This window comes from Eubalaena glacialis, chromosome 7, assembly GCF_028564815.1.
Source record: "Eubalaena glacialis isolate mEubGla1 chromosome 7, mEubGla1.1.hap2.+ XY, whole genome shotgun sequence".
Classification (NCBI taxonomy): Eukaryota; Metazoa; Chordata; class Mammalia; order Artiodactyla; family Balaenidae; genus Eubalaena; species Eubalaena glacialis.
The window spans coordinates 2,229,285-2,250,853 of record NC_083722.1 but is presented as its reverse complement, the minus strand read 5'-3'; the positions used below and the strand labels follow the sequence as shown (position 1 = coordinate 2,250,853).

At 54.0% G+C, this 21,569-nt stretch overlaps 2 protein-coding genes across 3 annotated transcripts in view; one reads left to right on the top strand and one right to left on the bottom strand.

The window, feature by feature from the left end:
* Positions 1-11,498, top strand: part of SLC22A23 (solute carrier family 22 member 23) — a 150,430-nt gene extending 138,932 nt beyond the window's left edge. Inside the window, exon 10 of the mRNA XM_061195675.1 lies at positions 7,949-11,498. Within this exon, the coding sequence (XP_061051658.1) occupies positions 7,949-8,306 (358 nt within the window). The 3' untranslated portion in view covers positions 8,307-11,498. The remainder of the gene's footprint in view (positions 1-7,948) is intronic.
* Positions 11,499-12,890: 1,392 nt separating this feature from the next.
* PSMG4 (proteasome assembly chaperone 4) lies at positions 12,891-17,824 on the bottom strand. Of its 2 annotated transcripts, XM_061195679.1 has the most exons (3): positions 17,556-17,809; positions 15,960-16,035; positions 12,891-13,090 (listed from the first exon to the last, which is right to left on the bottom strand). In XM_061195679.1, exons 1-3 carry the CDS (start codon positions 17,727-17,729, stop codon positions 12,969-12,971), a joined length of 372 nt encoding a protein of 123 aa, XP_061051662.1. In that variant the 5' UTR covers positions 17,730-17,809; the 3' UTR covers positions 12,891-12,968. The 2 variants fall into 2 exon arrangements, with proteins under 2 accessions (XP_061051662.1, XP_061051661.1); XM_061195678.1 differs by lacking the exons at positions 12,891-13,090; positions 15,960-16,035 and adding an exon at positions 16,714-17,016 and having other exon boundaries at positions 17,556-17,824.
* Positions 17,825-21,569: the final 3,745 nt, after the last annotated feature.

The following is a 21,569-nucleotide window of genomic DNA, read 5'->3' as shown; positions in this document are numbered from 1 at the left end:
TTTATTTCTGTAAAGATTGGCAGAAATATTTGTTCATCCTTGACTTCACAGAAAGGTAGTCAAGACTAAGTAATACAGAGAAGGAAGTGGAAAACAGGAGGTTTGTTTTCTGTGTTCAAGAGGCTGGTATTAACATGGTTAAAAGAATGATTTGAAGATTCTTTTTGTTGTTTCTGGTTTTTTTTTCTTTTTTCTTTTTTTCCTTTATTCTTTTTACTTTTTTCTGAAGATTCCAGAATTAAGTCAAGCTTGCTACTTCTAAGAAGTCTGCCTGTATGCCTATCTTTCTATCCTCAAAGTAATTTAGGTATTATTACTAGTAAAATAAAGACAACCAGTAAAAGCCTTTGAGCTCCGAAAGCACAAGGCGGCAACCTTGCTCCAGGTTCTCCTTTATCTGCAAATCGAGGCGGCTGCCGCTCTCCTGTTTAAACCTGAGCGTGTGCTGCCCTCTCGTGACAACCTGGAGAAAAGCAGAAAATGTACAGAGTCAGCATTTGCGGGGAGAAAGATGAAGTTAGCACCTTAGAACGAAGCACATAATGATCCCATTCTCTAAACTGAGATGTCTAAAAGAAACACAGATCCAAAAATGGAATACCAGATTCTGCCACAGTTGTTCCTGATCTTACTAATTTCAAGGTCTCCTTGATAGAAAACCAACAGAAAATTGCTTTTGTGGAAAAAAATACATAAGGCTATATTGCATATTACATATGCATGTGTACATGTATTGCATGTTATGTATATGCATCTGTAGATATGTCGGTACTTTTTAAAAACAAGTCATCGAACCCTACCATAAATCAAATACGTTCCATCTCATTTGACGTGACTTGCTACCATGACATAGTTCACCTGGACTCTGAGGGGACGCCAGCTCCTTGCTCAGGAATTCCTTGTGGGCTGTGCACTCACATCCCTGTGCACTAACCACGTGAGCACTTTACTGCTCTGAGCGGGGAAGCCTCTCTCATGCTCATCAGCACCACCCCACTCAGGTCACAGGAAGGTCAGGCAGACACGTGGGCAGTTTTGTTTTTTTTTTTTGGTAATAAATTTATTTTATTTATTTATTTATTTTTGGCTGCATTGGGTCTTTGTTGCTGTGCGCGGGCTTTCTCTAGTTGCGGCAAGCGGGGGCTGCTCTTCGTTGCGGTGCACAGGCTTCTCATTGTGGTGGCTTCTCTTGTTGCGGAGCTCAGGCTCTAGGCACGCAGGCTTCAGTAGTTGTGGCACGCAGGCTCAGTAGTTGTGGCTTGCAGGCTCTAGAGCACAGGCTCAGTAGTTGTGGTGCACGGGCTTAGTTGCTCCACAGCATGTGGGATCTTCCCAGACCAGGGCTCAAACCTGTGTCCCCTGCATTGGCAGGAAGATTCTTAGCCACTGCACCACCAGGGAAGTCCCACGTGGGCAGTTTTAGAGAAAATGGTGTCTCACTGGTATCAAAGGCCCGTGAAACACGTCCTTTATTTCCAGCGCCCCATATAATCCCTTGCAGCCTCCTGTGGCTTCCTGGAGTGGCCAGACTCACAAGGACTGAAGAGCTATTTATTCACCGCTCTTTGTAAGGGTCATCATATTCACTCCGCCCCATTCACTGGGACAGTGGCCCTCTTGCCGAGGAACCAGGGTGATCTGATCTGCAGCATCCCAACATTTATGAAGCACAGTGTGTGCCATGGATGTTCCAGAAAAGAATCCTTGACTGTCTTTTCTCCATTGTACATTCTTGGCTCCTTTGTCATAGATTAATTGACCATAAGAGCGTGGATTTATTTCTGGGCTCTCTATTCTGTTTCACTGATCTATGTGTCTGTTTTTGTGCCAGTACCACACTGTTTTGATTACTGTAGCCTTGTAGTATAGTCTGAAGTCAGGGAGTGTGGTTCTTCCAGCTCTGTTCTTCTTTCTCAAGATTGTTTTGGCTATTTAGGGTCTCCTGTGTTTCCATTAAAATTTTTAAATTATTTGTTCTAGTTCTGTGAAAACTGTCATGGGTATTTTGATAGGCATTGCATTGAATCTGTAGATTGTCTTGGGTAGTATGGTCATTTTGACAATATTAATTCTCCCAATCCAAGAACACGATATATCTTTCCATCTCTTTTTGTCGTTTTCAGTTTCTTTCATCAGTGACTTATAGTTTTCTGAGTAGGTTTATTCCTAAGTATTTTATTCTCTTTGTTGCAATGGTATATGAGATTGTTTCCTTAATTTCTCTTTCTGATAGTTCACTGTTAGTGTATAGGAATGCAACAGATTTCTGTATATTAATTTTATATCTTGCAACTTTACCAAATTCATTGATGAGTTCCATAGTCTTCTGGTGACATCTTTAGGATTTTCTATATATATTTATAGTATCATGTCATCCACAAACAGTGACAGTTTTACTTCTTCCTTTCCAATTTGGATTCTTTTTATTTCTTTTTCTTCTCTGAGTGCTGTGGCTAGGATTTCCAAAACTATATTGAATAAAAGTGGCAAGACTGGGTATCTTTGTCTTGTTCCTGATCTTACAGGAAATGCTTTCAGCTTTTCATTGTTGAGTATGATGTTAGCTGAGGGTTTGTCATATATGGCCTTTACTATGTTGAGGTATGTTCCCTCTATGCCCACTTTCTGGAGAGTTTTTATCATAAATCGGTGTTGAGTTTTGTCAAAAGCTTTTTCTGCCATCTATGGAGATAATCATATGGTTTTTATTCTTCAATTTGTCAAGGTGGTGTATCACACTGACTTGCAGATATTGAAAAACCCCTGCATCCCTGGGATAAATCCCACTTGATTGTGGTGTATGATCCTTTTAATGTATTGTTGGATTTGGTTTGTTAATGTTTTGTTGAGAATTTTTGCATCTATGTTAATCAGCGGCCTATAACTTTGTGATATTTTTGTCTGGTTTTTGTATCAGGGTGATGGTGGCCTCATAGGATGAATTCGGAAGTGTTCCTTCCTCTGCAATTTTTTTGGAATAGTTTGAGGAGGATGGGGGTTAGCTCTTCTCTAAATGTTTGGTAGAAATCACCTGTGAAGCCATCTAGTCCTGCACTTTTTTGTGTTTTGGGAGTTTTTAAATTACTGATTCAATTTCATTACTGGTAATTGATCTGTTCATATTTTCTATTTCTTCCTGGTTCAGTCTTGGGAGATTGTACCTTTCTAAGAATTTGTCCATTTCTTCTAGGTTGACTATTTTATTGGCATATAGTTGTTCACAGCAGTCTCTTATGGTCCTTTGTATGTCTGTGGTGTCAGATGAAACTTTTTTCATTTATGATTTTATTGATTTGGGCCCTCTCCCTTTTTTTCTTGATGAGTCTGGCTAAACGTTTATCAATTTTGTTTATCTTTTCAAAGAACCAGCTTTTAGTTTCGTTGATCTTTTCTGTTGTTTTTTTAGTCTCTATTTCATTTATTTCTGCTCTGATTTTTATGATTTTGTTCCTTCTACTAACTTCTTTGGGTTTTGTTTGTTCTTTCTCTAGTTCCTTTAGGAGTACGGTTAGGTTGTTCATTTGAAATTTTTCTTATTTCCTGAGGTAAGCTTGTATCACTTTAAACTTACCTCTTAGAACTGCTTTTGCTGTGTCCCATAGGTTTTGAATTGTTCTGTTTTCATTTTCATTTGTGTCTAGGTATTTTTTTGTTTCCTCTTTAATTTCTTCAGCGATCCATTGGTTTAGTTGCGTATTGTTTAGCCTCCATGTGCTTGTGTTTTCTGCAGTTCTTTTCTTGTAGTTGATTTCTAGTATCATAGTTTTGTGGTCAGAAAAGCTGCCGGATATGATTTCAATTTTATTAAATTTCCTGAGGCTTGTTTTATGGCCTAGCATGTGATCTGTCCTGGACAATGTTCCATATGCACTTGGAAAGAATGTGTGTTCTGCTGGTTTCAGATGGAATGCTCTCTTTATATATATCAATTAAGTGCATCTGGTCTCGTGTGTCATTTAGGGTCAGTGTTTTCTTATTGATTTTCTGTCTGGATGATCTGTCCATTGATGTGAGTGGGCTGTTAAAGTCCCCTATTATTGTGTTACTGTCAATTTCTCCCTTTATGTCTGTTAACATATGTCTTATATATTGAGGTGCTCCTGTGTTGGGTGCATATATATTTACAATGGTTATATCTTCTTTTTGGATTGATCATTTTATCCATAATGTGGTGTTCTTCTTTGTCTCTTGTAGCAGTCTTTATTTTAAAGTCTATTTTGTCTGATATGACTATTGCTACTCCAGCTTTCTTTTGATGTCCATTTGCATGGAATACCTTTTCCATCCCCCCGCTTTCAGTCTGTGTGTGTCCCTAGGTCTGAAGTGGGTCTCTTGTAGACAGCATATATACGGGTCTTGTTTTTGTATCCATTCAGTGAGCCTGTGTCTTTTGGTTGGAGCACTTAGTCCATTTACATTCAAGGTAATTATCGATATGTATGTTCCGACTGCCATTTTGTTCATTGTTTTGGATTTGTTTTTGGAGGTCTTTATCCCTCTTTCTTCTTTTTTCTCTTGTGATTTGATGACTATCTATCTTTAGTGTTATGTTTGAATTCCTTTTTCTTTTTTATGTGTGTATCTATTACAGATTTTTGACTCGTGGTTGCCATGAGGCTTTTATATAGCAGTCTATATATATGTGTGACTGTTTCAAGGTGCTGATCTCTTAATTTCAAATGTACTTTTAAAACTCTGCATTTGGGACTTCCCTGGTGGCGCAGTGGTCACGGGTTTGAGCCCTGGTCCAGGAAGATCCCACATGCCGCGGAGCAACTAAGCCCGTGCGCCACAACTACTGAGCCCGCGAGCCTAGAGCCTGTGCTCCTCGACAAGAGAAGCCACCACGAGCCTGTGCACCGCAACGAAGAATAGCCCCTGCTCACTGCAACTAGAGAAAGCCCGCGTGCAACGAAGACCCAATGCAGCCAAAAATAAATTTTTAAAAAACAAACAAAAACAAAACAAAAACCCTGCATTTGTACTCTTCTCCCCTCACGATGACTGTTTTTGACATCATATTTTACATCTGATTGTTTTGTGCATCCCTTAACTGCTTATTGTGGATATAGATGATTTTACTACTTCTGTCTTTTAACCCCCCTACTAGCTTTGTTTGTGGATGACTTCCTACCTTTACTATATGTTTGCCCTTACCACGGAGTTTTTTCATTTCATAGTTTTCTTGTTTCTAGTTGTAGCCGTTTATTTTTCTTCTAGAGAAGTCCCTTTAACATATGTTGTAAAGCTGGTTTGGTGGTGCTGAACTCTTAGTTTTTGCTTGTCTGTAAAGCTTTGATCTCACCATCAAATCTGAACAAGAGCCTTGCTGGGTAGAGTATTCTTGGTTGTAGGTTTTGTCCCTTCATCATTTAAAATATATCATGCCATTCCCTTCTGGCCTGCAGTTTCCACTGGAAAAACCAGCTGGTAGCCTTATGGGAGTTCCCTTGTATGTTATTTGTTGCTTTTCTCTTGCTGCTTTTAATATTCTATTTTTATTTTTTGGTATTTCAATTGCAGTGTGTCTTGGTGTGGTCCTCTTTGGGTTGATCCTGTTTGGGACTCTCTGTGCTTCCTGGACCTTGATGTCTGTTTCCTTTCCCAGGTTAAATAAGTCTTCAGTGGTTATGTCTTCAAATATGTTCTGTGCCTCTTTCTCTCTCTCCTCCTTCTGGGACCCCTATAATGCAAATATTAAGTGCACTTGGTGTTGTCCCAGAGGTCTCTTACACTGCCCTCACTTTTTCATTCTTTTTTCCGTTCAGCAGTAGCAGTGACTCCCACTACTCTGTCTTCCAGCTCACTGATCCATTCCTCTGTATCACTTAGTCTACTGCTGACGCCTTCATTTCAATTACTGTAGTCTTCATCTCTGTCTGGTTGTTCTTTATATTTTCTGACTCTTTGTTAAAAGCTTTTAACTCCTCGCTCTGTGCATCCATTCTTCTCCCGAGTTCTTTGATCATCTTTACGATCATTATTCTGGACTCTTTCTTGGGTAGACTATCTCCACTTCACTTAGTTGTTCTCCTGGGGTTTTATTTTGTTCCTTCATCTGCAGCATGTTCCTCTGCCACCTCATCTTGTCTGAGTTGCTATTTGTATATTATGTATGTGGTGGGTTACGTTTCTCGACCTCAGAGAAGTGGCCCTCTGTAGGAGACATCTTATGCATCCCAGCAGCACGCTCCCCCTCATCACCCAAGCTGTACGCTCTAGGGGTGCCCCCATGAGGGCTGCATGGTTCCTTCTGTTTTGGAGGGCTGACTATGTGGGTGGTCTGGTGGGCTTAGTTGGCACCCGGTCTGGTTGACTGCCAAGCTCTGCCTTGTGTGGAGGCCACTGGTTGGTGGGGCCTGGTCAGGAGGCGGCTGACTGCAGAATCCCCGGGGGCCCTGGGGCTAGTGCCAGGTCACTGATGGGTGAAGGCAGGGTCCAGGCAACTCTGGAGCTGTTGACCCCCTACTGGTGGGTGAAGCCAGGTCCTGGGGTTAGTGCCAGACTGCTGGCAGGCAGAGCTGGGTCCTGGAGTCTGGCTGCAGGGCCCAGGGATCTCAGAGCTGGTGTAGGATCGCCGGTGGCTGGGGCCAGTTCCTAACACAGTTGGGTATGGGGTCTGAGGTGTCCAGAAGCTTGCATTGGCCTGCTGTGAGCAGCCGAGGTCTGCAAGCTACAGGATTGTGGTTTTCTTGCTTCTGGTTTCTGCCCCGTGGTGGGTGAGACGGGTCTAGAGGCTCGTGCAGGCTTCCTAGCAGCAGAGGCTAGTGCCTGTCAGCTGGTGGGTGGAGCTGAATCTTGGCCCTCTGGTGGGCAGGGCCGTGTCCAGAGGTGGCTGTGTGCTTAGGAAGTCTCTAAGCAGCCTGTCCGCCGAGGGGTGGGGCTGTGTTCCCACCCTGCTGGTTGGCTCAAGGCGTCCCAGCACCGGCACCTACAAGCGGTTGGGTGGTACCAGGTCTTGGAGCTCATGAGCCAAGACGGTGGTCGCCAGCACCAGCGTCCCCGTGGTAGAAAGCTCCCAAGTATGTCTGCCAGCAACATCTATGTCCCCAGGGTGAGCTGCAGCTGCCCCCTTGCCTGTCCGAGAGACTCTCCAAGTCCAGCAGGTACGTCTGGCCCAGGCTCCTATCAAGTTACTGCTCTGCCCTTGGTCCCAGTGCACGTGGAATTTTGTGTACTCCCTGTAACAGTGGAGTCTCTGTTTCCCCCAGTCCTCTGGGACCCCTGAAAGCCCCCCATCCCCGGCCTTCAAAGCCACACGCCCTGGGGGCCCATTTTCCTGGTACAGGACCCGCAGGCTACGGAGCCCGACGTGCGGCTCAGAACTGTCTCCCGTGGGAGAACCTCCGCGATGTAATCCCTCTCCAGTGTATGGGTCGCCCACCCGGTGGGGGTCATGAGCCTTGATCATCTCGCACGTCTGCTCCTCCTACCCGTCTCATTGTGGCTCCTGCTTTATGTCTTCAGTTGTAGATCTTTTCTGGCAGGCTCTGGTCCTTTTCGTCAATGGTTACTCTGCGTGCAGCTGTGAGTCTGGCGTGCCCATGGGAAGAGGCGAGCTGGGGGGGGGGTCTTTCAGCTCCACCACCTGGGCAGCTCTCCTGTCGACGTGTCCTTAATGCCTTCTTTAACCCCCGGCCACCCTCCCCGCTTCTAAATGAAGAGCGAGCCTCGGAAAAACAGCGTAAATGGATACAGGGTTGAGAAACAAAATGTTATGTTATTCACGGCGAGTGAGGCCGGTTGTCCCCTTACGGTGGTATTTATTACAGTCACCTTTCAAACTAAATGAAGTAAGAAGTTTTGGGCTGGCGAGGAAAACGTTCACTGAATAGCGGTGGCAGTAGATGCAGGAGGTGAAGGGGGTTGGGGGGAGCTGGCCGTGCGCTGGTGCTGGGGCCCCGTGCCTGTGGGTCCGACCCGCTGCCGACCTGTGCGCTCCCCACAGGTGCGGCGGCCTGGGGCTGGTGCTGGCCAGTGCGGGCTTCGGCATGCTGACGGCGCCCATCATCGAGCTGCACAACCAGAAGGGCTACTTCCTGCACCACATCATCTTCGCCTGCTGCACGCTCATCTGCATCATCTGCCTCCTGCTGCTTCCCGAGAGCCGGGACCAGAACCTGCCCGAGAGCATCCCCGACGGCGAGCACTACACGCGCCAGCCCCTGCTGCCGCCCAGGCGAGGGGAGCAGCCGCTCCTGCTCACCAACGCCGAGCTCAAGGACTACTCGGGGCTGCACGACGCGGCCGCCGCGGGCGATGGGCTGCCGGATGGCACCACGGCCAACGGCGGGCGGCCCATGTAGCGGGGCCCTGGGGGCGGACCGGGCTGAGCGTGGCCACGGGCGGGCCCACTCTGCTGAGGCCGGCGTGGGGACCCCCGAGGAGCCCATGTTTGAGGAAGCGGACTTTGCAAACGACCCTTCAAAGACTTTCCTCTCTGCCATTAAACGTTTGTATTTATTTTGGTCATTTTTACAAGAAGCACTTTATTCCCTTCCCTTCACGGATCTCAAAATGGAGCCACCTCCTAGGGAAGAGGGACGCAGTGGCCGAGGACACGCTGTAAGGACTGCACAGCCCAGGCTCCCCGGGAGGTTGGCTGCGCCCTCAGAGCCAGCTGTCCCCGAGGCCGTGCGCAGAGACCGACCAGCCACCGTCTGGAGCACTCCCACAGCTGCGCTTTATTCAGACTGAAATGTAAATGGTTAGGGTTTTGCGAGAGTCTGTATGGTTTCTAAAGGTTTTTTCTGTAAGGTAAGAGCTTCTACTCCATGTGCTGGGGGAAAGCAGCTCACAGTACCATTAAAACCAGCTTAGTCTTTCCTGCAAGATCAGCCTTTTATACTTGATGCTGGAAGCTCTTTGGGGGAAAAGCTTAACGATTTCACCAGAAATCCTGATTAGTGGCGGCATCGCCACAGTCTTCCAAGGCAGGTCTGCCCAGCTCAGCTCCCGAGCAGCAGACGCATCGAGTTGGAGACAAGTTACTGTTATGACCCCTCCTCCCGGTTCAGCTCCAGCAGGAAAGTCCCCTCTTGCAGTCAGCTTTTCTGCCAGCACGACTTGAACACACGGCTACTTCCTGAACTAAAACCAATAGGAAAATAACTAAACAAACAGGCAACTAAGGCAGCCCCCCAGGAGGGAGGGGTGCTCCCGCAAATACGGCCCGTCAGCCGCGTCCCGAGCACACACCGCGCAGAAATCACCAGCTTGGAGGCCTCGGCTCCGCTGGCCGCCGGCGGAGACCCCCAGAGCCTGCGGGGAATGGCCCCGTGCCCTCTGCTTCCGTCAGCACGGAGCTGGGCCTGGGGCGAGGAGCGGGCCCCTCACCGGGGAGCCCGGCTGACCGCAGCCTCCGAGAGCATCAAGACCAACTGAGAGAAGCAATAACTCACCAAAGCTCGAGCCCCACCCCGTCCCCGGTGTCCGAGGGTTTTCGTCGTGTTCCTCACTTCGTCTCCCTGCCTTTCCAGGTCAGGCTCTCTGCACCTGTCTGGAGCCATTTCACAAGAAACACGGGAGATGCTGAGAAACAGCCCTCGCTGGCCAGGCAGGCACTGCCTTGTGGCAGCGCCGGGACAGCCTGGGTTCTTCCTGGAAGGGTCCACCTCCCCACGGTGCCTCTGCCGTGGGCTCTTCTTCCAGGGAAGGCGTGGCCCCGGGTCCGTGGGAAGCAGCGAGGGGACTCCCAGCCCACGGTGGCTCGCCTCCCGTCCCCTCCGGTCTGTCTTACCACCCCCCACGGCGCCCCTACAAGCTGGCGGCCACAGGGAGGAGCCGCCGGCTCGGTGAGAACGTCGTGAGGAGGCGAGCAGACTCGCAGGCCTGCGTGGTGCCAGCAACTGAACCGCACGGTGCCAGGGCCCCCGGCCCAGCTCCTCGGGGCCCTGCCTGGTGTCTTGAGTCACGTCTGTTCTGTGTTTCAGCGTCCGTCCGCATTCACCTTAATCTACAAGGCCTTTCTTCACACCTGTGCAGCTCGAGTGCCAAACCTGGGAAGTACCTCAGCCTCTCTCAGCGTGCCGGCCGCAGGGCCCCTGGTCCAGGGCGGGACGTGCGGCACAGGGCCAGCGGGGTCCCTGGGCCACACCTGCCAGGTGTGTCTGCACCCACCACCTCAGCGCCAGGACACCTTGCAGCCAGGCTGCTCGCCGGACCCCAGGCCGTGCGTGCCCTCCCGCTGGCCGTGTAGACCTTTAGGGGTCGTGCTCAAGCCGCAGGGGGCGGCCGGCACCTCCAGGAAGGTGGGCACAGCACTCCCAGACCCCCGTTCAGAGGTGCATCTTAAGTGACGACAGTAGACGCTGGTCCCACGGAACCCAGCACCATGTCCGCCGCGGTCAGGACCAGCTCGTGGACTAAAAGAGAAGCTGGCTGCGAGGCCGGGGCTCCCGGGACCAAAGTCCGGCAGGTGTGAGGGAGGGGATGTCGCGGCAGGTGTGAGGGAGGGGAGGTTCCTGGCTCCCCCGTGCCCCCTCCCGCGGCCCCGGGTCAGGCTGGTCCCCCGAGGGACAGCTGTGAGCGTGGCCAAAGCAGAAAAGCTTCCTGTGGGCTGAGCCCCGTGAGACCCCACACCATGCGGGCGAGGCAGCCCCCAGCCCAGCCGGGGCCGGTCCTGCCTTGCTCCGTGAGACCCCCGTGGTCACGCGGGGCCCCTCGGCCCCGGTCCCTCCGTGCCGAGTAGAGACGCTTCTCGGGCGCCCGCCGCTGCACGCCCACCGCCCGGCTCCCCCGGCCCAGCGCCCGGGAAGGTCCAGCTCGTCCTCCGGCATCACGCCGCACCCTCCGTCCCAGCCGGCCGGGAGCCAGGAGCCCCTTCCAGCGAGTCGGGCACAAGCGTGACCCTCCTGCCTTCGGTTCCCGTCTGGAAGTCGGTAACAACGCATCCGATACCCTGCCTACTCGCACCCAAGACACACAGTAAACGTTCTAAATGGTGTGTTTTCTGAAAGACTGTATGACCACTTGCGACTAGGGGCAGGGGGGCTGGCAAGCTGGTCCGGCCACAGAACAGCAGGAGAAAGAAACCGCCCAGAGGAAGTACTGCCCGCAAATACCACTTCCTGGCGCCGCACAAGGGCGGCTGAGGTGCCGCCAAAGGACAAGCCCCTGGGCCACGGGGTGGTGGGGACGCGGTGCGGCCTGCGTGCCGCTGGGGGTGCCCTGGTGGCCCAGCAGCCCCGGGCCGGAGGTTTCAGTGTGAGAACCGTGTGGCCCGCGGACGGACGGGACGCCTGGAGGTGCCTGCTCCCAGCATAAACCCGCTCCCAGCACAAACCCGCACCCAGTCCTGACCTGCCCTTCCACGTTCCTGTCTGCATGACGTCACAGCTGTTGTACCCTGGGGGGAGATTTGTATGTAAACGTACAGAAATAAAAATGTTGCCCCATTAACAAACTTCCTCTGGAATGTCTTCCCTACCTCATCTGACGGTGTCCAGTGAAGGGCATTTCATGACCACTGGCTACGAGTAATAAACTCTGTTGATTCAGGTCTCGCTATGTCCCTACTTCAGCGCCTGTGTAAACCCAGCCTCGGCTCTGCCCCCGGGGGACCGCGGGTGGCTTCTCTGCCTGCAGATTCCCCGTCGTAAAGGCGGGCAGAGGCAGAGGAAACATCCAACTGCCGTTCGCAGACCCCGAGAAATGGGGGGCACCAGCAGGTTTCAGAGTTCTTTCCTCCTGTGTGTGGATGTCCTGCTAATCTAGTCCGTGGCCTGAAGGTTCCTAGACAGGAAACGATTCTGACACTGTGATTCGGTCAGGAGAGACTGAGAACCCAGAGCTCTCTTTAATGTAGTATTTTTTAACAAGAAAGCAATATTTCTTTAATAAAGTATTTATACCAAACTCTCCTCTCCATAGCCCTGATTTTGCGTTACTTGCTCTTCCTAGAAAGGTGCCCGCTGTGCTTCCAAACCACGACCGGCCAGGGCCTTGCAGGTTAGCGTCCTGAGCCCCAGACCTGGTCCCCGGAAGGGCCGTTCCGTCCCGGCCAAAGTGTCACCGCTCTGGCTGCCTGCACGGGCTCGACACGGGACTTGCCACCCATCGCATGAACCATGTCACAGGGCCCGAAACCGTCCGCCTCTCATGACAGAAAGGGTCCACGTGGACCCCAAAGCTCAGAGAGTCCTTTGCCTGTAGTCCTCGGCCTTGGCTGCGCCAAGAAGCACGTGGGGGGCTTTCCAACCCCACAAAACCTGGGCCTCCGGCCGCCTGAGTCTGCGGAGGGGAACCTGTAAAAGCTCCGCCAGCAATTCGACCGGAAGTCAAGTTAAGAGCCACTGACCTGAGAAACACCGGCTTCTGGAAAGGAGCACACGTTCCAGAAAGACTGGCCTCCTCCACCTGAAGCGGCAGGAAAAGGCCAAGGATTAAGACGACGCAGCAGGGGCCTGGGACCTGGAGAAAAGAGGGGACGGAAGGACAGACAGGGTAGCAGGAAGCCCAGGGAGGGGCTGACACACTCGGATCCGTTCAACAAAGAGGGTAAAACCGTGACCCAGGTCCTAGGGGCCACAGCACCGGGGTTTGCGAAGCATTTCCAGCAATAACCCAGCCAGGTGAGACCGTCCCACTTCACAGGTGAGGAAATGGGGCCCAGAGAAGTGAGACTCGGGGAGCGGCGGGACGCGGGGACACACGACAGAAGGACCTCACAGACCTCGGGCCTCGGGCCTGACGGAGTCGTGACTGACTTCCCCTCCGGGGACAGAGAGCAGCCCCTCCGTCCCACAACGGCCCCGAACCCCTCCCCCCAGGACTGCGAGGAACCTCCCCTGCCCTTCGCCTGCCTCCTCCTGCAGATGCAGCCCTGAGGCCCAACTCCAGTGACGGCGGGAAGACCGACTTGTAGAAACAAACGTCACGCGTGACCCTGCTGACGGCTGGCGAGACCCCACGCGTTTATTCAGACGTCCGTCCGGGCGCGCGCGTCCGCGTCTTTGCTGCCGCCTCGGCTAGAACTTCTCGGGAAAGGCCTCCATTTCCTCCTTGATCCTGTTTTCTACCAGCAACGTGAAGCTGCTGTCGGTGTTTGGAAGGTTATAGCTGACAAACACCTGTTTGCTGGTCTTCCTGGCTGAAACGAGAGAAAGCACACGGACGCGTGCGACCCACTGCCAGGAAAGGCCTGGAAGAGGAAGGCGGGCTTCCAGGGAGAGAAGCGAGCTCTGACACCTGCGGCGTCACGGGCAGCTGCTGCAGACCAGACTACAGGCACCGAACAGCGGTTCTGAAGGTCCGGTCCCCATGGCCGCGGCGCCGGGACCGCGTGAGAGATGCAGACCCTCGGCCCCGCCCAGACCCACCGAGTCTGTTCTCAGCCTCTACCGTCTGAGACCCACCGCTCTGCACACGGGGCTGGCTGGTTGTGCTGCTTTTTAAAAACCGCAGATAATGTGCAAGTATTTAAAACACTAAGGTCCTGGGACTTCCCTGGCGGTCCAGCGGTTAGGACTCCACGCCTCCACCGCCCAGGGCCTGGGCTCAATCCCCGGTCGGGGAACTAAGATCCCGCGAGCAGCGGGGCACGGCCCAAAACATCTGTCTATACTTCAGTACCACCCCCTCCGGCAACTCCCCCCGCCCACAGAGGGGAGCCGGCGTTCCCACACATACGCACGTGCAGGCGCACGCGCACACGTACGACTGCGCAACGCGATGCGACAGACGTGTTTTAGCGCCTTTCTACGGCACCGTTCACGGCTGACGTGAGCCGCTCCAACCGCCAAAAGCACGCGCGGTTGCACACCCATAACCTGAAGGCAGGACAGGTCCCGAGGACGAGCCAGGCGGTACCGGCACCGGTCCCCTCTTCCTCTTCCGGTGAAACAGCTCCTCCCTGGGCCCCATCCCACAGGGCGCGGGTGCAAGCCCCTCCTCCCCCCACCGAAGTCAGGGGCTACGTCAGTCCCATCGGCAAAGGCAAAGCGGTGGGGACGGGGGAGAGCGAGGCAGTCGAGCCACAGCCGCTCAGCCTGCCCGCATTCAGCGGCAGGAAAGTCGCCGGCCCCGGGGGCCACTGATTCCAGTCCCTCCGCGAGCCAAGAACCATCCCGCCTGCATGGGCCACCCGACAGCCCCCCCTCCGCCCCCCAGAGCCACACAGGGCAAGGGGTCCCCGTCCACACCGAAGCCCCCCGCGCCCCCAGGCCGTTCACCTCTTCCACACAAGACACTGTCTCAGGGCACCTCTCTTCTCAGCACCCTCCAGACAACCAACGGCGGTTAATAACGCATTTTCAACTGCAGGTGACCTCCCTGCGGAACGGTCCCCTGTGGCCTCAGCACACGCGTCGCCTGTCCCCCTGGGGTGCTGGCATCTCACCACGTGTGCCCGTCCCTGCTGGGCGGTGGCCGAGGGCTGCAGGGTTTGCCGATACAGGCAGGTGGGAGCCTCCATTAATGTCTGACTTTAGTTAAGTTAGAAAGAATGTATTTTTTGGTCTGTGTTGTTTCAAATTATGCAGATTATAAATCGACGTAAGCCACGTAAAAGAATGTTAAAAAGAGCCTAAACGTTTGCACAAAATGCCCCAGAAAAGAAAAAGAACCCTAGTTTTCGCACACAAACTGCTTCCAGGCCTCATCTCAAGAACACCGGGAGCCCATCTCACTTCACTGGAATAACCAGCTGATTCGTGGCTCATCAAACGAGCTCCCGCCGCCCTCCTCTCCCGGACTCTCCACACTGGGGGGGACCCACTGGTCCCAGCTCCACAAACCAGCAGCCTCCCTCCCTCCTCCACCAGGCCCGGCACACGGGGCCTGCCTGCTGGGGGTGCGTCACCCCGAAACGCTGGCAAATACGCAGTGAAGCAAAGGGGCATCAGGCCTTCCACCTGCTCTCACGTGGTTCACAAAAAACTAGCAGCTCGAACGTAGAGCAGGAATGATAGCGCCTGGGAGTCCAGGCGAAGGCTAGGCAGGAATCCTTTATATCTGTCCTGTGGCTTTTCTGTAAATTTTAAATTGCTTCCTCATAAAAAGTTCCCAAAATAACTTACTAGTCAGGCTGCTCTAGCTTCAGGCTAAAGGACAAGCGCGGTGGACGTCCCCGAGACGCAGCCGCCAGGTCTCTGCCCCGTCTCGTGCGACCTGTGGGCCACCTGTGACAGCCCCGGCCCTCGACGCACTGGCAGTGCCTCCACCGCGTGGCCGTGCTGTCCGCATGCGTGCGTCCCGGAGCGACTGACACACACATCCCCACTCCCCCGAAATCAGGCTAACAGGACTGTCAACACAACTACAAAATAAGTTCCTCAAAATCAGGGCCCGGGCCTCATCACCACACCCCAGCCGGGACCCGGGGCTCCGCATGTGGCTGGGACACTGTGAACACGAAGGCCAGACAGGGGACAAGGCTGCCCTGCCGGTCAAAGTCCCTGGGTGCCTGGGACCACCCGGCGGTCATGGGTACCAGCTGGGGGCATCTTTACCTGAACCACCTGGGCATCTGCAGGATGCGTGTTTGGGGTGCAGGGGGACTGGAGCCCTCAACCTCGGGGCCCTGCTTGACGCCCTTTCACGCCACCCTCAGGCCAGGCCGTCACCCTTCTGAGCTCTGAGCAACATCGCCTGCGGCGAAGGGCAGTCCCTCCTGCTCCGCGGGGCCCCACCGAACCCCCAGAGGCTGCCTGGAGCCGCTGCCCACTAGGCACTGTGGGCATCACTCGCCCTCTCCTCCCACGAGGAGGAGCAAATCACGTGTCACCGGTCGGCCTGGACGGCAGCCAGGGCGACACGGGAGCCTGTGGGGAGCACAAGCCCCGAGCGGTGCTGGTACCAGGTCAGCTCCCGAGGAGCCCAGTGTACGAGGCCTTCCTTCCCGCAGAGACCGGGGGTCCGCCTCCCAGAGAGAGCTTTCCTCCTCCGTGACTCGCCTCCCGGCTCCGCTGAACAACGAGGTCCCCCCCCAGGTACTCGGGCAGCTAAGCTGGAGGACCTACCTAAGCGCTGGGCGAGGCCGGTGGACGTCGTGTCGGACATGTCCCCAAGGAGGGCAGTGGACACAGGGATGGGGTCCTGCAAGGAAAACAGAGCAGTGCTGCCCCACCTGCAAGGCCCAACGCTCCTGGATCACCTGAGCACCCAGGGTCCCACGGCCCCCTTCCTGTCCCAGGTTGGCCTCCCCCTGCAGTGGGCCTGTGTCGTCCTAGTTCTGCAGCCTCTCCTGGCAGCAGGCAGGCCTGCCCGGTGAAGGGCTGGAGCAGCCCAGAGGGGCGAGTGGGTGCAAAGACAGAGCAGCAGGGGCACCCCAGCAGCTGACAGGGCCTGGAGCTCAGTGCAGGCTCTGGCCTCTCGGAAGGTCTGAGCAGAGGGGTGACGATACTGACTGCAGCCCATGGAGAACTGGCCGTAAGGCAGCGCCGAGGGCTGAGCCACGACCTCCAAGAGGTACGTCCAGGTCCTAACCCCTGGTACCTGTGCAGGTGACTTTATTTGGAAATAGGGCCTTTGCAGATGTAATTGAGATGTAAGTTAAGGTGAGAAGGACCCTTCATCTAGTAGGACTGGTGTCCTCAGAAGAAGGGAAGAGACAGAGGCACACAGAGAAGAAGACCTGTGACACTGGCGGCAGGACTGGGGTGACGAGGCTGCCAGCAAGGAGCACCAAGGTGCCAGCAGCACCAGAAGCCCAGAGACAGGGGACGACTTCTCCCCCAGAGCCTCCAGGAGGAACCAGCCCTGCTGACACCTTGATTCAGACTTCTGGCCTCCAGATCTGGGAGGGAATCAGCCTCCGTTGTTTTCAGCCACCCTGTCTGTGGCACTTTGCAACAGCAGCTCTGAGAAACCCATAACGTGGCAAAGGGGGCCTGCAGGCTTGGCCCAGGCAGCAGGTGAGAAGAGGCTGGACTCTGCAGGGTCTGCTGACGGCAGTGCCTGCTGCTTCACTGACACTGGGCGCGTGGAGCGTGGGAGGGGGGATCCAAAGATGACCCCAAGGTTGGGACGGAGCTGCTGTAACAGAGGGGCTGGCTGCCGGAGGAGCAGGAGCGGAGCCTGGAACGCCGAGTGAGAGATGCCTATTACACTCGCCAGCGAGACACGGGAGGGGAGGGGAAGGGCGGGAAAGAGGTCTGGGCCGGAAATGTAAATAAATGTGGTCAACATGGAGCCGGCAAGAAAAACAGGGGCAGATGCCACCCCCCAGGGCGAGTGTGAGCGGACAGCAGAGGTCCCACGAGGGAGCCCTGACACTCCAACCAGAGATGGAGGAGGAGGACCAGACGAGCGGCGGGACGCAGCTCTCCCCGGGTGGGTAGCGCAGCCCTCCCCGACCCCGGTCCCGGGGAGCCCCAAGCGCCCCTCCCCGGCCCGGGACAGCCCTGGGGGCCACCAAATCCGCGGTCTCCCCGGCGGGCCCCTGGTGGGCACGGGGCGCGCGCCTGAGGCCCTCGGTCACCGTCCGGCCCCCACCGGCCCAGCCTCCGGGACCCCATCCCTCCCCCGCATCCCTAGCCCCCTCGTCCCCCTCCCCGCCTGCCCCTTCCCTCCCCCCCGGCCCCTCTCCCCACCCACGGCCCTCCCGCCGCACTCACGTAGCGGGTGCACATGGCCACGGAGAGGTTGCGCAGGTGCGGCGTGGCCCCCACCCACAGGAAGAGCGAGTCCGTCAGCCGCATGACGTGGAAGTGGACGAGCTGCTCCCACAGCCTCGCGCTGAAGTTGTGCAGGGAGACGTTCCCCCGCGCAGCAGCTCCCGGCCCCTCCATGCCGCCCGGAAGCCCCGCCGCACGCGCCCGACCCGGTCCAGCCACGCCGCCGCCGCCAGACCCGAGCAGGCGAGCGCCGAGAGGTCGAGCGCGCCTTCGTTTTCGATCCCGTGGGGGGGCGGGGCCTGGGGCGGGGGCTCGAGTGGGCGGGGGCGGATCCCGGTGTGGGCGGGGCTTTCCGGGGAAGGGCGGGGCCCAGGTGGGAGGCCGGAGGGACGGGTCTCGGGAGTGGGCGGGTCCCGGAGTGGGCGGGGCGGGGCGGGTCCCGGGAGGGGGCGGGGCGGGGCGGCGTGGGGCGGCGTCCTTGCGGACAGCAGTGTACACTTGTGGGAGCGTCTTACCTGCTGGAGACGCGCCGCCCAGCAGAGGGCAGCGCTGTTCAGTCGGTGCCGCAAGCACTCAAAGCAGCCTCCTCCGTCCCTCGTGCTCGGTTCGATTTTCCAAAATCCTCCTGCTCCCAGCACCCCCGTAACAGCAGGAAGCCTTGAATGCAGCTAGCCGTGAGGATGGCAGCGACATTGGGGAAAGCTCTAGAAAGGAAAATTGCATGGACTGAATTAGGGGGGGGGGGTTGGCACGCCTTCGGACCCAGACCCCCCGAGCTGATGTCCTGTACAAGCGTGGGCCTTGGCTAACCGTTCAACCCCTGAGACTCAGTCTCCCCATCTGCAAAGTGGAAGGAAGAACGGGTGCCTCTCAGAGGCGTGGGAAGCAGGTGAAAGGGGGCCACTGTCATCCCTGCTGGGGACCTTGACTTGTAGTCACTCTGGGACACTCGGAGTTGACATAGGAAGGCTTCAGTGTGTTGAGAGAGACTGTTTGTGGTAAACGCACACAGCGCCCATTTTTGTCAGATTCTGTTACAACTGACTGTTGGGTTTTATGTCAGAACTATCAGAGTTGTGCTTTTTAAATCTCTAATAGATCTAAGTTGACTAAATTGACATTTAAGAGAGTATTGTTAAAAGTTTGTTCCCTCCGCTAATTATCAATGATTCAATTATGTACTTGATTTTCAGGTCAATAGTTTCTAACAGCTTTATTAAGGTATAATTAACCTACAATAACTGCACTATTTAAAGTATACAAATTGAAGTTGTGACACGTGTGTAACTCATGAAACCATCCCCACAATGAAGAGAATGTACATGTCCATCACCCCCAGAGGCTTCCTCAAGCCCCTTGTAACCCTTCCTGCCTCCCCCAAACACTGTGCTATACTTGGTCACTAGTTTGCATTTTCTAGAATTTTATGTAAATAGACTGTACAGTAGGTATAATTTTTGGTCTGCCTTTTCACTCATCACAATTATTTTGAGATTCATCCAGGCTGTTGCATGTGTCAGTCGTTCCTTCCTTTGCGTTCTGCTGGGTGGACGCACCACTGCTTGTTTATCCCTCACATGGTGATGCCCATTTGGGCTGTTTTCAGTTTGGGGATATTGTAGTCAAGCTGCCATGAACACATGTGTACAAGTCTCTATGAACATATGCTTTCATTTCTTGTAGTTAAAGACCTAGGAGTAGAATGGTTGTACCATGTGTAACTTTTTAAGAACCTGACAAGCTGTTTCCACAGTGACTGTACCCTTGTATGTTCCCATCAGCAGAGTATGAGTTCTGGGTCCTCCACATCCTCATCAAACAGCCAGGACCGTATCAGCTGCTTGGTGTGGTCAGTCTTTTTCATTTTAGCCATTCTAAGGAGTATTTCAATGTGATTTTAATTTGCACTTACTTAATTATTAATGAACCTAAGTTTACACTTCACACCATACGCAAGAGTGAACTCAAAATGGTTCAGAGACCTAAACATGAAACCTAAAACTGTAAAACTTCCAGAAGAAAACATAGGAGAAAACCTTTGTGACCTTTAATCAGACAAAGATTTCACAATAAAACACCAAAAGCATGATCCATAAATGAATAAATCGATGAACTGGACTGACGGAACAGGTGATGTCACCCACACATCAACTCTAATACCCTCTAATGCTTTGTCCCCTTAGAAGACAAACACCATTTTTAAAACAGAGAGTTTCTTTCTAAAGAGTCTTGAAGAGCTGTCTGCGGAAACTAAGGCAACAAGCTAACACCCTGTTGCCCCCTGTTCTCCCCCCCCCCACAAGCGGGAGCGTGCTCTGCCCCGCCGGCGGGCTCAGGTAACCGCTGCGGAAGCCACATGACCCAGCGGGCAGGGCTCGCAACCTCCAGGCCCCCCATCCTCAGCTGCCCCTCAACGCACTGTCCTGTGGCCCCCAGATTGCACCCTCTCATTTACCTTGAGGACTTTTCTCCTCAAGTCCTAACCCTACCCAAGCCCACATTCAGCAGATGACCCAGCTTCTGAGTTTACAAAGAAAATAGAGGTCATCGAGCTCGATTTCCCCAACTCCTTGTCCCTCCTCTCAAACCCTTACCTTCATGTGACCCCATTCCTACCTCCTTCTCCCCCTCATTAAGCAGGAGATGCCCCTCCCCTCATCCCAGGTTGATCTCTCCCCCTGTGCTCTGACCCTCTCCTCCTCCACGCCCTCAGGAACCCACTCCATCAACCACAATGGCTTCTCCAAAGACTCTGAGATGTGCCACCCAGACCCCTTCAAGAAAGGACCGGTTGTCCCAGCTGCTGGCAACGCCATTAGCAGAGAGCCTCCCACTGGGGCCTCCTGCAGTGTCTGTACACCCTCCCCAGGGCAGCCCACACCCAGTGACTGGCAGAGGCAGCTGTGTAAAGGCCAGGCTGTTTCAGCCCAATGCAGGACAGCTGTGATGGGCCCTTTTCGCTCCACAGTGCCCACGGAGTCAGCTAAGGGTATAAGGTGAGGGTGATACAAGGTTAGTAGTCACCTTACACCATCACAAAACATTGAGGACGGATGATCAGCAGTCACCCTGATCTTGTGGTCCCTTGCTCCGTCTCTGGGAACCAAATAACTGAAGAGGTGACCAGGTCCCCTGCAACACACTGTGACCCCCAGCCCTTCCCCAAAGGGACCAGTGGCCATTTACTCAGGTAACGGTACACTCAGGAAAGAGGGAGACCCAGGCATTTCAAGGGTCAGAGCTGGCGCTGAGATCTGAGGACCGGAAGTGCCATCACTGCCCTCCTGCTAGTGCGGGGGCCTACAGGAACCAGACGATAAACAGAGTGCTGGCCAAGGGTCCACCGGGTCTGCAGACCCATCTGGGGCCATTCGCCTGGTCCCTGAACATGTAATTGGGGTGGATGCACTTGGAAGTTGGCACGCCCCCATGTTGGGTCCTTGAACTGGGGTAGGAGCTACCATAGTGGAGAACACCACGGGGGAGCCTGTGATACGGCCCCTCCTCAGCCAAGCAGTACTGCATCCCGAGGAGGATGGAGCATTGTGGATCCAAAAGATGCAGTGGCGGTGGTCCTCCTCCCTCTCTACGTCACCAGCTGAGGCTGGAAGACGGCGATAGACCACCATAAACTCAACCAAGAAGCAGTCCCAATTGCAGCTGCCTCAGCAGCTGTGGTATCTTTACCAGAGCAGAATAGTAAGTCTTCAGATACATGGTAGGTGGACCAGGATTTGGGAAATGCATTCTTTTCTCTTCCAATCAGGAAAGAGGAGCAGAAACAGTTTGCATTGACATGGATGGATGACAATATTCGTTTATATGAACAGTACTCATAGCCCAAGGCTGTGTTAGCTCTCCATCCCCTGACAAAATGTAGTCTGAAGAGCTCTACACTGTCTATAGACGTTCCACATAATATCACACTGATGCATTACATCACTGTCACCTCTGTTTCACCAATGCCCTGTCGTCCTCAGCTCACACTTATGGCTGTATGCAGGATCCCATAAA

Excerpts from the sequence above, each read along its gene's own strand:
- PSMG4 (XM_061195678.1), bottom strand. The coding sequence starts at position 17,729 with ATGGAGGGGCCGGGAGCTGCTGCGCGGGGGAACGTCTCCCTGCACAAC. Across the intron at positions 17,017-17,555 it reads TGGCCATGTGCACCCGCTAC|GCTCCGCTCCTGCTCCTCCG; the intron begins GTGAGTGCGGCG and ends TCGGCGTTCCAG.